The sequence below is a fragment of the Pararge aegeria genome, chromosome 21 (assembly GCF_905163445.1).
Source record: "Pararge aegeria chromosome 21, ilParAegt1.1, whole genome shotgun sequence".
Classification (NCBI taxonomy): domain Eukaryota; kingdom Metazoa; phylum Arthropoda; class Insecta; order Lepidoptera; family Nymphalidae; genus Pararge; species Pararge aegeria.
In genome coordinates this window covers 14,937,309-14,952,558 of record NC_053200.1, presented here as the reverse complement: position 1 = coordinate 14,952,558, position 15,250 = coordinate 14,937,309, and the positions used below count along the sequence as shown (strand labels likewise).

Below are 15,250 nucleotides of genomic sequence, written 5' to 3'. Positions count from 1 at the left end.
TGAATGTGTTAATATGATAGTTAGATATATTGTGGGCTTTTTTGTAGATAATAATGAGTACTTTAATCTTGTAGTGCATATTTTTTTTGTATCAACAATACTTTTCTCAGCGCACGCCAAATAATGAAATTGATAGGCAAACATTTGCTACTTTCGGTTATATTCAATTGGACCTGGGCCTGGAAAGAATGCCCTGACCTGACCCCTGGTTCAGGCATCTTCGATTAATCGAGTAACGTACATGAGAAAAAAAAAATCCGATAAAAATTCCTTCGTTTCAACATAAAGGAATTCTCAGGTATTCCAGTGGGTACCGAGTTACAGTAAGACAATATAACGTTCCATTTTGTAATATAATAATTGTAAAAGGTACTTTATCACTCTCTGAAAGGAGACCGTCAGTTTCAATGGCACACATTGGGACTGAAGGAGAATTAATTCGTTGATGATGGTGATCTTATAATATCCAATGAAAATCAAGTCTTATCTTCATTCACCTACACACACTTATTTATGACATCTTTTGTATTTCATTATTACAATAATTAATTGATATTTACTAGATTACAGTCGTATTCATAATTGCTAGTTTTAACAAAACACGTTGGGGTTCCAAGGGTGTTGGAATGGCGAACCCCGCACAGGTAAACGCAGCGTTGGTCGGCCCCCGACGAGGTGGACAGACGACATCAAACGAGTGGGAGCCGCGGGAAATAAGTGGATTTTGGAACTCTCTACAAAAGATCTATGTCCAGCAGTGGAGCACGGGTCTCAATAACGCTGGTCCAGTGCGGATTGGTGGACTCCACACAACTTGGAGACCATTATATTGAATCACGATGCTCTCCTTCACCGTTGAAGCAAGTCATATTTTCATTACATAAAACGCACATAACTTAGAAAAGTTAGAGGTGCGTGCTGGGATTTGAACTCGCCCCCCGAAAGTTAAGTTGAGCTTTTACCCAATGCGCTATCGCCGCTATTCCGCTAAAACTGCGTTTTCGAGTGACAAAATCTCCAACATCATCTTAGTACTCCAATATCCATTTGTCTTCTGAGCTATGTCCGTCGCGCGTTGGACTTATGGATAGAGGGCGTTGTGTAACCAATAATAATAAACACTACTTCAGAGATATTAAGGATTACGTCCTAAATCTCATAAGTAGAGGTCACTCTTTCATCTTCAAGCAGATTATGGGGCAACCTTTTTGATCTAACAAATTACCAACATAATATTTAAGTGCTGTGGATATAATCCGCACACACTTTTGTCGTATTTTTCATGATTATTATTGGTGTAATTAGTGTATCAGTGTATATACAGACAGGTAGGAGATGTATAGCTTAACCCCACCTTGCTGCACCATTGTGGGTTATTGGGCTCTGGGGAGATAGTTTTTTTTTTTAATATACTACGACGATATATCGCCACCTAGCCCAAAAGTAAGCGTAGCTTGTGTTATGGGTACTAAGATGCCAGATGAATATTTTCATGAATTATATACATAATAACTTAGAAAATACATATAAACACCCGGACACTGAAAAACATACTAATAACACAAACATTATTTAGTAGTGGGAATCGAATCCACGGCCTTGGGCTCAGAAAGCACGGTCGCTGCAAACTGCGCCAATCGGCCGCCCTCCGACTTGCTGTGTAGCACAAAGAGTAGGAGCTAGTCCTCACACCTCACACACACTCAGTTCTTGATGGTATTTAATCACTAACGTAACAACGTCAGTGATTAAAACCCACTATTATTTTCACACTTATCAATTAGACTACTTTTTGTTACGATTACCCACTTGTTTTGATTTTTTTTTCTCTAACCTTTAGCCGTACTGACACTATTTCTGATTTTTAACCAAAAGATCACCTTGCCTGTGGTTTTTTGTGGTAATAATAAGCTTGTTTATGACCTCTTGTTGTATATTTATTGCACTTTAAGGAAATTATGTTCAGTTTTTTTACTTGTTTTTGAATTAAAACTCTGGAGCAACTTTAGAATACTTTACATTTTGACAACCGGAACCGGAAAAAAAAAAGAAAAAGGTAGTAGGTAGAGAGTTGAAGTAGTAGTAGATCTTTTTGTGACAGGCTCGTCCAATAAGAAAGGGAAGTGCTATCGCCATGCTTATTTCTGCCGCTAAGCAGCATTGTTGAATGCTGTGTTCCGGTCTGAAGCGTGGATGCCGGTGTAATTACAGGCGCACCTTAACACCTACGGCTCAAATTGATGGGCTCAAGGTGGCACGTTGCTGGACGTGCTCCATGCATGCCCTGTTAAGTGTTCCTCTGTCTATAGGCGATGGTTTTCCACAAACCGTCGGTTAGGCTGTCTGCTTGGTCCAAAAAAATTTAATCGACACCGTCCACTTTGTAACTCCAGACTGAACAGGAATGGAACATTTCTAGGAGAATCGATCTCCGGACTTCGCGATATTAATATTATAAATAACTAGCGTTCCGCTCCGGTTTCGAACAGTAGTAATACTTCTACTGCATATAGAGAAGTTTAGAGTGCTTGATAACTCTCTCATAATATGCATGTATGCTACGAGTACATATTATAAACCTTCCTCTTGGATAATAAGAAACAAGACAATAATATTAGCCATTACACCTTTTAGAATATTATATTGAACTCTCACGATGTTTTCCCTCACCAATGACGCAAGTGATATTTTGACGTGACAACGTCTTATAAATTGGTTTGCCGGGTGACACTTCAAGAAACTGCGTTACGCTCCGCTCACGTTATGCGCTCACAATGAGAGCGAGTGAGAGGCACGCGCCCGCCTAAGAGCGAGAGACAGACATAAAAAGTGAAACCGAAAGTGGAGTCGAGCTTTTACCCCATGCGCTATCACCGCTTCCGCTAAAAATATTTACCTTCACTGATATTTACAATCAAAAACGAAAAAAAAACTAAATTGAATAAAAATACCATAATAACACCCACGTGTTGAATGTATTAGAAATAAATATGGCGCGTAACGAACAATGTGACTTAGATATGAAGTTGGCGCGTAACAGTAAAAGATGGCGCGTCACGGAAAAATGTGACGCATAACCGAAAAATGTGACTGTAAATTTTTTTCCAACGCAAATAAAGAAGTTTCACTTCAGAAATACATTTATAAAGTAACAAAACTTTAATAATATAATGAAAAACACACAAAAGGTTAATAAGAATTCGACCGTGTCTTATTAAAAAACCTTAATTAAAACAAATACTTATCCTTTACAATTTTTAATGCGTTTAGCATTAAAAAGCAAAGCAGAGCAAAGCAAAAGTGTTTTTAATGTTTTATTCATTTGTGTACAAAGTACATCCTCGGATCGCTCGAGCGGTTCTATAATTGAAAGAGAAAATGTTTTATTCAAACACTTGAATGAATTCAATAGGTCTTCGTAGGGCGCCAATTACTACTGCGTTCTAAATATTTATATTAATTTTAACTGGAGTTTCTCCTCGGCTCTGTTTACGTAAAAAAAAGTCTTATAATACAGTCGTTTCCTTAACAAAATTATTCATTTAACCCTAAATGCAGTTTAAATTTACTGCGAAGAAATCTTCCAAGGACTTTATTATGCAGATGTCAACAATTTATATGTTTTAGCCCCAAAGAAAGCGTAGCTTGTGTTACGGGTTCCTACTAACATAACTGATGAATATATTTTATGAATAATATACATTAATACTTATAATGTAGAGATAAATACCCAGACACTGAAAAACATTCATGATTATCACACAAACATTATCCAGTTGTGGAAATCGAACCCACGGCCTAGGACTCATAAAACAGGGTCGCTGTCTACTGCGCCAGTCGGCTGTCAACTATGGGTGTAGATTAAGTTTTAAATGCAACGTTTGATAATTAGCAATACCCTTAAGTATAAAACAGTTGCATAAATAACTAACAAAGCATCCTGTTGCTGTATGCAAAAATTTAAATTAACTGTTAAAAAAGTTTAATTGTAGGCAAAAATAACTCACCGTTCTATTACCAAGGTCGTGAACCCTGCAGTTTAGCTGCGCGGTCTTTCCAACCAGCGCTGTGACATTTCTGGAGTACGCCACGTCGAAGTGCGGTCCCCTCTGTGCGACACCTAGGTCTACGTCTGTGTATTCTATTTCTTGGCCGCCGTCGTGGACGCCGTTTCTGTTGTCTGTGCAACCTGTTGAAGGTTAAATAAAATAAATTAATGAATGAATACACTTTTATTGTACACCACATAAAAATACAGGAAAACAAATATAAAAAAACTAGTTTACACGATGTATACAATTAGGCGGCCTCATCGCGATCTCTTCCAGGCAACATCAATTTAAGTAGACATCTTTTAAGTTATTATAAATCCGTTTTTTTTTAATTCTTTACTTTCCTCAGCCTATTTATGTCCCACTGTGAAGCTAGAACACTTAAAGCTCTTCCTGGGATAAACTATAACTGGCACAACTCAAACATGTTAGCCCGCTACCATATTAGGCTGCATCATCCGCACTGTGCCATCGTGGTTGACGGCCTGAACCCTTCTCATCGTGGGAAGAGACCCGTGTCCTGTAGTGGACTGGTAATGGGATGATATGATGATGATAAAGTATATCATAAAGTTTTTTTTGCGTTGTTTTAGCTGTAACAAAATATGATTTAATATGAACGTTTCATTTTTTCAGCCATATTTTTTCCCACTAAAAAAAATATAAATCACATAATACACTATCAAAAGCCCGGTTATAGCATAAATAAGCAAAGAACGGAGTGAAGTGAGGCGCAGTAGAGACAGCTATGTCACATCGTATGTGATAGGCAATCCAATGTGCATTTAATTCTACTCCACTCTTCACTTCTCTCAACTCTACTCTATTCCAGTCTACTCTACTGTGCTCTACTTTGCTGTACTCCACTCCACTCCAGTTTCATTAAAACACCCACGTATTTTCACAGATAAAATATGAACAGAAAAAAAAATATATTTTCATTTCAAATAATTGTGAAAGCTCTAAATAGTAATTGACAATTTAAATATAGAATGAGGGACATTTATGTCACAGGAGATTTACCCTTTTGAGGATAGGATTTTATGCGACAGTTCATTTCATATTCTCGGAAACATCCCATTGAATCCAATATTTTGTGATTTGCTTATTTATGTTTGACTCTTTTATAATGGAGTTACGTTAGTTTTTGAAATTGTAATTAATCTTATTGCTATGTTACTTAATTAATAAAAGTACATGCAATAGAAAAGTTTATTTTATATGCTACCTATAATGTATGTAAAAATTATGATATATGAGGCTATGTAGGTATGTCCAATTTTGAGGTTTGTTAGTTAAAGTTAACTGAAATAGTAGCAACTAATATAATTATAGATAATTAATGTTTTGATTAATATCTAAATAGTATGAGTGGTTTTCTACTAACCGAAATTTGCCCATTATTAATTAAAATTGTAAATTTGAACATAATTAACGATATATTGTCAAAGACTAAACTTATTTCATCTGTTTTTTAATTTAACTGCTATTTAACCTGTTTTTTTATTTTTCAAACAAATCTTAAGAATGATAAAAAAGAGTATTTTCGAGAGTATGTGTTACGTATGTCCTACTATGTGCTTTTCTCTCAAATAACTCGCAATTTAAGTTATCATTGTTAAAGGTGCTCTCAGAACCCTCATAATTTTAGCTTTGTGTTATTGTTGTATTAGTAATATAAAGTGATATAACCTTCTATATGTATTAAAACAAGCCATGTATAACCGCGACTTCTATTGTTTTAGCATTGTGTACTTTTTATCTCAAATAACTCGCGTCTTTTATAAATAATTGTTAAAGGTAGTTGGTTCTCTGGCACGATCAAGCTCTCAGAACTCTCACAATTTTAGCTTTGTGTTTTTTATGTAAAAGTAATAATTGATCGACCAAGCATATGGTCATCTTGATAAGTTTAAAAAAATCTCTAGATCAGAAAATAAACTTCATATTAAACCATTAATTCATATCACATATTAATAAGATTAAGTTTAGTATTGATTTATTTTATCGGATTTTGACGGATACCATATGTTCAATGAGCCTATAGTTAGTCAACTTCTTACTAAGTTACTAAGGGTGTAACCCCCTCCCTCTTCCTCACCGTACCTATTCGTTGCCCTGTCGGACGGACATTGACTCACTGGCTGCCGCACTAATGGAAAATGGACTTTTTTGACATGTTGACATAAGCGAGTTAGCCACTTTTGAAGTAGCAGGGCAAATCTGAAGCTCCCTTTTAGCAAAATGTCAAAAATTCGCCAGCTGCTAGCTCGATGTATTAAGACACGCGGCAGTGTGTGAGCCAAGTTCCACCAAAGAATATGCAACTGGCGACACTGTTACCGTCACTCTTTACATCCATGGCTTTATTTACTGGCTTAATTTAATTGAAAGATTTTATTCACTTTTATTATTAACATTGGCCGTAAATCGCATTCGCACCGCCCACTAGTCAAAATATTTTAAGCACAAGACCAACGGGTAATGTAACAAAGCAATGATCAGTATCAACTACGGTGGACGTTTTAGTCCGTTTTGTCTCAGCGGAACGGACGCTATGGACGCATTCAGCTACGGAGAGCTATTGTGGCGGGTGATTCATGCAAGAGATACATCCTGCGACCAACGCATGATCGAGATTATATAATTATAGCTAACTAGCTAGCCAATGAAAAGGAGGTCCGTAGCTACTGAGGAAGCCGGTGCTGACAGTGAGCCGGTCTACTTCCCAGTCGCCTGATGAAACGCTATAGAGCTGTAAATCATATTTACCGATGGGTTTAACTTAATTGTCAAATATGTCAAGAAAAATGACGATGATGATGAATGCTAATCGCATGTATTGTAACAATCATAATATACTAGCTGTTGCCCGCGACTTCGTCTGCGTTTGATTTGGTTTTTGGATGTGGCATTCAATTTAGCTGTAGTTCTAAAAAAAATTAAAGTATTCAGTATCGCTAAGCCTTAAATGAGGGGTTTTCTGCTCTCCGCTGAGGAGTTCTGTCCTCTATCTCCAACCACATTCCTCAGATCTTCACAAAGTTTGGGCAAAATTTAACACATATTATAACCTCTATAGTATAAAAATAATTATTTAAATCGGTTAAAATTTGTCGGAGTGATGGTGTAAAATCGTCAAACACTTTCATCCCCTCTCCCAAAGGAACCAAGCCTAATGTCGGGATAAAAGTATCCTATATACTTTTAACACTTCCAAGAATATGTTTACAAAGTTTCATAAGGATCGGTTAAGTAGTTTTGCGTGAAAGCGTAACAAACAAACTTACATTGACATTTATAATATTAGTAGTGATGTATGATTGTTACAATATATGTTCAAAGATCAAACATTAAATAAATATGAATAAAAATTGTTAATAAGGATCAATTCTTCGATGCGCAAAATATTCTTAAAAATTTTAATTTTTGATTTCGATTTTAATAGTTTTTATTTTCTTTTCACTCTCGGATGGACACTTGCTGATAACCACCTGAGGAATGGCTACGGCGTCACCGAGAAGCCCCAGGACTCGACGACATCTGGGGGAAAATGGGATACGTCGACCCGAGGGTGCCTCCTGCGCGGACCTCAGCTCGGTTCAATGTTAATCTGAATGTTGGTGGACTTTTTGACTAATACTATAATAACTATCGTTTAGTCCGAACGCACCCGTGACCGTGGTAAGGGTACACGTCCGGATGACGTCAGAAATCGGGCCCTAAATTTCATTTTCAACCGAAAAAAATAAAGGAGGAGGTTCTCAATTCGACTATACGTTTTTTTTGTATATTTGTTACTCGATTACTCTGCCAATTATAAAACGATTTTGATGATTCTTTTTTTCCTATCTCAGAGGTAGTCCTATTTAGAATTATCGAAAAGGGTTATCGAGTCTACCGGTGATCCTAAAGCGGTCAGTTAACTTGGCCAACGAATTAGTTCGGCCATCTAAAGGGGCAATGCTGCCAGCATCTTAGGAACTGTGCCTCGCTGCGGTGGTTTCGAAGACGTTTTAGTTTTTATTTAGTTTTACATAGTTTATTTGAAGTTATATTTATAAAACAAATGTGAAAGCAATAAATAAATCATACATAATGTATTTATTTATTTCATAAGAAACACCATTCATACACTGTATTGTCATTGTCTATCCGTTATATTGTTTTCTAGTCCGAGTACAGCTATCATTAAATGTATACGTTAGTGCATTAGCATTGAAGATTGTCCTAATTTAATTAAGTGAAGATTTATTTGAGGGTTCCTGGAGAAATCCAAGAGAAATTTAGAAAATTACTTAGTATTTACCTTGTTAGGTACTATAAAAAAGGAAACATAGTGGCACGAGATTCATGCGAGCTTTGTTGTGTATTATGATGTGTGTGTGGGAGGCTTCAATCGCTGCTAGTTACGATCCTACCGACAAAGAGGTGCCGCTAAGCGATTTAACGTTCTGGTACGATTTTGCATAGAAACCAATTAGGAGTATGGGTTTAATATAACTGCTATTCTCCCTAACAGGTAAGCCCGCTACCATTTTAGACTGCATCATCACTTATCATCAGGTGAGATCAGAGAAAGCAGTTAAGGGCTAACTTGTAATGGGTAAAACAAAAAAAAACCTGCAAAGCTTGGCTCATGTATAGTTTTTCTACTTGCAATCGCAGTAAGTACCTACTAATTGCGAGATTATTAGAATATATTGCTCAACGAATGAACAATAAATAATAAACCTGCAACTTTTTTTTTTTTTTCGAAATTTAATTTTTTATGGTTATTCAAGTAATAATTTTCTTAGTTAAAAAAAATCTTGGTACTTACCAATAATAATAATAACAATAATAAACTTTATTTAGGCCAAAAATAGTTTGTACGCAGAGTTCTAGATTAAGTATATAAACAAACATTGCGTTTAAGATTTATAAAGAAACAATACTTCTTAAAACATAAGATTTGGTTGCTGGTAAACCTATTGATTGTTAACATTTGGCGTAAATTGCTTAGCAGCTTAACTTTGCCGGCAAAGCGGCAAGTCACAGCCGAAATCTACGAGTATAAAGATCCTAACCATAAAAATAAAGCAATGATCACTTTAATATCCAACATAGAGGACGTTTTAGTCCGTTTTGTCTCAGCACAACGGACGCACTCAGCTACGGACAGCTATTGTGGCGGGTGATTCATGCGAGCGCTACATCCTTCGACCAACGACGCTTAAGCTTATATAATAGCTCCTAATTAAGCTGTGGATTATTCTAAATAAGGTTAAAATCTATTTCTCAAACATGCTTGGAAATTTGAGTATTATTTTGACAACCTCCTTCGAGATAAACCGAAACTGTACTGGCCGAATGAATGCAAACAGCGGCCGGCAAAAGTTGTATGGAAATCCATATTTGTCGTGGTTTACTGGCCAAATAAAAGTAGACTCACATCTGTTGTGTAAATTACAAATGGAACAATCTCTTACTATGAAACACGGCAACCATGGAGGTAACTAATTAAAGGTTTTATTTAAACTTAGAACTGGCTTGCAAATAGAAAATTCGTTGTTGGTCATTGATTTCGAAAAGTAATTATTGTAGTGGCAAAATTAGTACAAATGAAGATAAAAAGACAAGTCTTAGCCTCAACTAGGCATTGATAGACATCATTTTTTGCACGATTTATATTTTTATATTACTAGACTACTAACAGATAAAATAAATAAATAAATAAATATATTACGACAAAACACTCATCGCCAGCCCCAAAGTAAGCGTAGCTTGTGTTATGGGTACTATGACTGATGAATAATTTTGTGTGTACATAATTATTTGTATTTTATAAGTAGTAAATAGAAATTTACCATTTTAAGATAATAATTAAACTTAATATTATGATTAATTTCAATTTCGTTCTGCAAAATTACAATAAAAAACTTAAAAACGGGAATTTAGTTTATTACCGCCTACACTAAGTCGGAGATAACGGCTCGATATTCTGTCTAAACGGTTATCCGCTGTGCACCATTAATCAATTTTTCTCAACTTCAATTATGTCAATGTTATATGTAAAGCGATTTTCCTATTGAAATTATTTGATAAAGTAATAACATAAATCAAAAGTAAAACAAACAACAAATAAAGGCAAACAAAACCGGGCTGGAATAATTTAGAGAGCCCATTTAAGTAGCTGGAGCGGAATATAAGTCACAGATTTAAAAAATACAACATAATGAAACGGATCTGCGGTTGAAATAATAGCTTTAAAGCCCTGAAAGCCTCTGGATTACACTGTGACCACTTTAATCAAGATTAAATTCTATTTGCCAACATAACGACGTACTCTTCCCTATACTTTATGAAAATAAACTAGTCAAGTGCGAATCGGGCTCGATAAGTGAGAGTTCCGTACTATTTAAGAGTTGCAATATAAGGTAATAGCTGAATTTACAGCACCATCCGCACCCAAATAACGTACCATTGCTGGGCACAGACATCGTCCCTCTTATAGTTTTGCGGCCGATTAGCGCAGTGGGCAGGGAACCTGTTTTCTGTGTGTAAAATGTTTGTGTGATGAACAGGAATGATTTTCTGTGCTGGGTGTTTATATGTATTTTATAAGTATTTATGTATATTATTCAAAAAAAAATATTCATCAGTAATCTTAGCACCCATAACACGAGCTACGCTTACTTTGGGGCTAGATGGCGATGTGTGTATTGTTTGTTTATTTATTTATTTATAGCATACACGGTTTCAGAGCATAGACCCACGATGCTGCTACAATGCTGGTTGGTGGGCTTTAACGACTCACAAGTGATAATAACAAGGACGATGCTTAGCATGCTTAACATTAACATGCTCTTCTAATGCCAGCTCCCTAGCTCCAGGCTGGTACTGAAAATGCTTTGAAAGAAAATACATAATGCCCGACAGTTTTTGACCTGACTCCGAATTGAACCTAGGACCTCGTGATCCGCAAATTTTTGAGCAACCGCATCTTTGGAACCAAAATATCAGGGAAGTAGGCATAAGGTTTTTCAGTCTTTTTCTGCTTTTGACAGTGAAAACGCATCGTCGTAAAATTGTGGTCACTTTTCCTTTGTTTTTATTTCAGTTCGAGTAACGGAATCCTAAAAATATATTTTCCAAATAACAGATGTCTAAATCTAAACGGAGAATGTATTAGTTGAAGCGGAAATTACACGGGACGATGGATTTTCGAAATTTAAGGACCCGACAATGGAAAGTGGCGAGAAAGAAATTGGAATACATACAATCTTTTGTTGATAATAAATTGGAATGCCTTCAGTTCAAATAAATAAGCATTTGGATGCTTAGCGGGATCTGCATGAGGGATTTGGATCATTCCGGCCGATTGTCGATTTATCAAATGGGTTCTTAATTTCGGAACTTCAATTTCAACGTTTAGCCGTTTTTAGGGTCCCCTTGTAGTGGTCTCCACCATTCAATTTAAATTTTCAATTCAATTTATTCAGCACAATACATAATGTTACATTTATAATACAATATTTAAAATAAATCGACCCCACCCAGTTTGAGCGCAGGCATTTTTTTTTAAATCAAATAATGTTATGAATTTTAAAAACATAAATAAGACATTGTATAGTAGAGACACCGAGTGCTATTTATTAATAGGGGGCATATATTTTTTTTATCTTTTTCCGGAAAACGCCGCTCTTTTCCTTTTATTTTGGTGTAAAATTGTATATTTTTAAAAGATAGAGGTGCGTGCTGGGCTTCAACTCGGCCCCCCGAAAGTGAAGTCGAGCTTCTACCCACTGCGCTATCACCGCTTCTCATCAGTAGTAACATTTTATTCTAGTAACTACTAATGCTATCAACTAGAAATCTAGTAACAGATTTTAATTTATTTATTTATAAGATTTCAAGGGAAACAAACAGTACTATCACTCATAACAGTATTGCCGTATATCACATAAACCAATGAAGTTTCCTCAACTTCTTCTGTAAAACTTACCTTTTATTAAAAACCCTCCAACCCTGCTATTTATATCTTCATTAATATATTGATAAACAAAAAATTACCTAAAATAACCAATGTACCAAAATAAAAACATAAACGTCCTCGAAACCAGCGCAGAAAGGCATAGTGTCTAAGATGCTCGCAGTATTACCCCTTTCAATGGCCAAACTAATTCTTTGGCCAAATAACTGCCAGCTCTAGCATCACCGGTATACACGATAACTTTTTTTACAATTCTTTAATAAAAGCGCGAGCCAAGGTCACCACTGTCCCAAAATCTACACCAAAAGGTACAAAGATAAAACAGCTATTGAGATTTTAATATTTGCGCCTGCTAAATTCAAAATTTCAAATTCAAAATTTCTTTATTCATGTAGGCCTATCACAGGCACTTATGAAGCGTTCATACATATTTGTTTACATAATTGTAACGGGATGGTGATAACTTCGTTCGCCAACTTAAATCTAAAGCTACGAGGGTTTCAAACGCGCCCTGGTCTAAGAAGAGCCCACAACAAACTCAGCCGGGTAATTAGATATGCAAGAATATTTATCGTACTGAGTTTATGTAATAAAAAATTTCTATTTCTATCTCCTCATTCAAATTCAACCGCTCGGGCTAACCGTCTGGATACAACCTTATATAGTTATTGACATAAAACGTGTAACGGAATTACGAAATAATACTTCAAAGGCGTTAGAGATACATTATTTAATGTCTCTGAGACTAATCTGTGAAACCGAAATGCTAGTAGTTTTTCAGTAAATCATTGCCGTACATTTTATTTACAGAAATCAGATACAGCCCTAACATCACATGCAAAAGTAAAATCAAGTGACTCCTGTCACTTAATTAGGTACGCGTCGCGCAGCGTAGGTACTATGCGCGTGTCGGTATGTTGTCTTCAATAGGGTTGTCATAAGTAAGCACTTAGATTTTTTTGAATTAGTTTGTATGGAAAAATAAATATGCTTCTTTTTAATAAATATTTTTACAGGGTGATTCCTTATGAAATATACTTATGCACCTTTCTACAGTATTTAGTAATTCCTTTACACGTTGTATTCATAAAATATACACAAAAATCTCTATATCATAATTAAATTCTATATTTTTAAAAAACAAACGCGGTTCGCATTTCTGAAAAATCATTTCCATTCAAGTCCATCACGCAAACAGCATACAGAATGGCTGTACACTTTGGCTTTTTAAAATTCAGTAGAGTGGATTTTATAAATTCAATAACCCACGGCTGTGACAAAAAAGAGATTTATCTAAATAATATATGAATTATAACAATTCAGCTAGTAAACCTACTATCCTACTAATATTATAAATGTGAAAGTGAGTGAGGATGTTTGTTACTCAATCACGCAAAAACCGACACATCCACTTAGCCCAGTGACTAGGCCGAGTTCGAGCACGCAACTCTACTCTTATAATGTTAAGGATTACCTTAACGATGTAAAGCTTGGGTGTGAATTGCTCCAACTTCATACCTTAATATTAATTTACAGTGAGATTGTGATAACAAAAAATATTACCCGGCTAAGTTTGTTGTGGGCTCTTCTTAGGAACTCTCGTAGCTTTAGCTTTAAGTTGGCGAACGAAGTAATCACCATTGACTTTCACTTATTTATGCATATATGTATGAACGCTTCAAAAGAGTCTGCAATAGGTCTACATGAATAAAGAATTTTTGAATTTTGAATTTTAACTTTTGTAAGTTACGTACTTTATAAGCAATTAAAATCACTTGATTCAACGGTGGAAAATATCTTGACACAAAAATGCATGCATGAGAGTTCTCCATGTTCTCAAAGGCGTGTGGACGACGGCATAAACCCCTTCACATTCGAGAAAAAGGAAATAACAGAGAAACTTAAAAGCTAGTTTAAACGTGCAAAGGCGGCCTTATCGCTAAAGCGATAAGCCATTTGTTTTCCTGGTATAAAAGTACTTCCCTGGTATTCAAGTTAATAAGTTGCTCAGCTAGATGTTAAGGATTAACAAACTAAGACATTTTCGCATTTATAATATTAGTATAGACAATAAGATATTTCCCAGAATTTCTATAAAGATAATATAGAAATAGAGGCATTGCGATTTATAAACAATTTATAGGTAATTATAGACTGGACAAAGGATCGATTTACTCACCCGTGCGACTGACGAGGGCTAACGCTCCGAGCGCGCCAAATAGAAAAGCCATCGTCATGGCTAGACCATGTGCCTGTTCATAATCCCACTTTAACGCTCAGCTACACTGTTATCCTCATCTGTGGACAAAATTAAACCTTATTAATTACCGGTTAAGTCTGCTTTTATTTCATCAAGATAAGTTGAACGGGTAGTGCTGGACAGGACGGCATACCCCTTTGTTATGTACGAAGTTCCTGTTTGGGATTAGTCGGCATGACTGCACGTTTCGAGGGTTATTTTGTTTTGTAGCCAGTTATTATTTACTAGAAAATATGAAAGTAATTACAGGGTGATATTATGTGGCACAGCGTTGCTTATCTAATAAAGAGAGTAAGAGAGTTTTATTGTTTGGTATGTTAAGGGTGTATTTGTGTTTTATTGTGTGCACTTGTGGTTTGCCGTTTAGTAGTGAGGTAGAATTTAAAATAAATAATGATTTAAGATTTGGTAATTTCGACTATACCTGAATTGAATAATGATAAATTTTAATTATTACCAAGAATATTCGATATATATATAAGAAAATAAGAAAGTAATTACTGGGTGATATTATATGGCACATCGTTGCTTATCTAATAAAGAGAGATGGTTTTGTGATTTGGTGTGTTGAGGGTGTTTTTGTGTTTTATTGTGGGCATTTAGGGTTTGCTGTGTGGTAGCGAGGTAGAGTTCAAATTAAATAATGATTTAAGATTAGGTAATTTCGTCTAAATTTAAATTGATTAATGATAATTTTTTATTTATACCAAGAATATCCGACATTTATATAAGAAAACATATATAAGACAATGAGAAAGTAATTACAGGCTGATATTATGTGGCACATCGTTGCTTATCTAATAGAGTGAGATAGTTTTGTGGTTTGGTGTGTTGAGGGTGTTTTTGTGTTTCATTGTGTCCACTCGTGATTTGCCATATGGTAGTGGGGTAGAATTCAAATTAAATAACTATTTAGGATTTGGTAATTTTGACTCTATTTAATTTGAATGAAAGATATATTTT

The 15,250-nt window shown here is 35.5% G+C and overlaps 1 protein-coding gene across 1 annotated transcript in view; it reads right to left on the bottom strand.

Annotated features, from left to right (window-relative positions):
- Window positions 1-14,312, bottom strand: part of LOC120633213 (zwei Ig domain protein zig-8-like) — a 41,856-nt gene extending 27,544 nt beyond the window's left edge. Inside the window, exons 1-2 of the mRNA XM_039903365.1 lie at window positions 14,207-14,312; window positions 4,008-4,189 (exon numbers count right to left, since the gene is read on the bottom strand). Of these exons, the coding sequence (XP_039759299.1) occupies window positions 4,008-4,189; window positions 14,207-14,264 (240 nt within the window). The 5' untranslated portion in view covers window positions 14,265-14,312. The remainder of the gene's footprint in view (window positions 1-4,007; window positions 4,190-14,206) is intronic.
- Window positions 14,313-15,250: the final 938 nt, after the last annotated feature.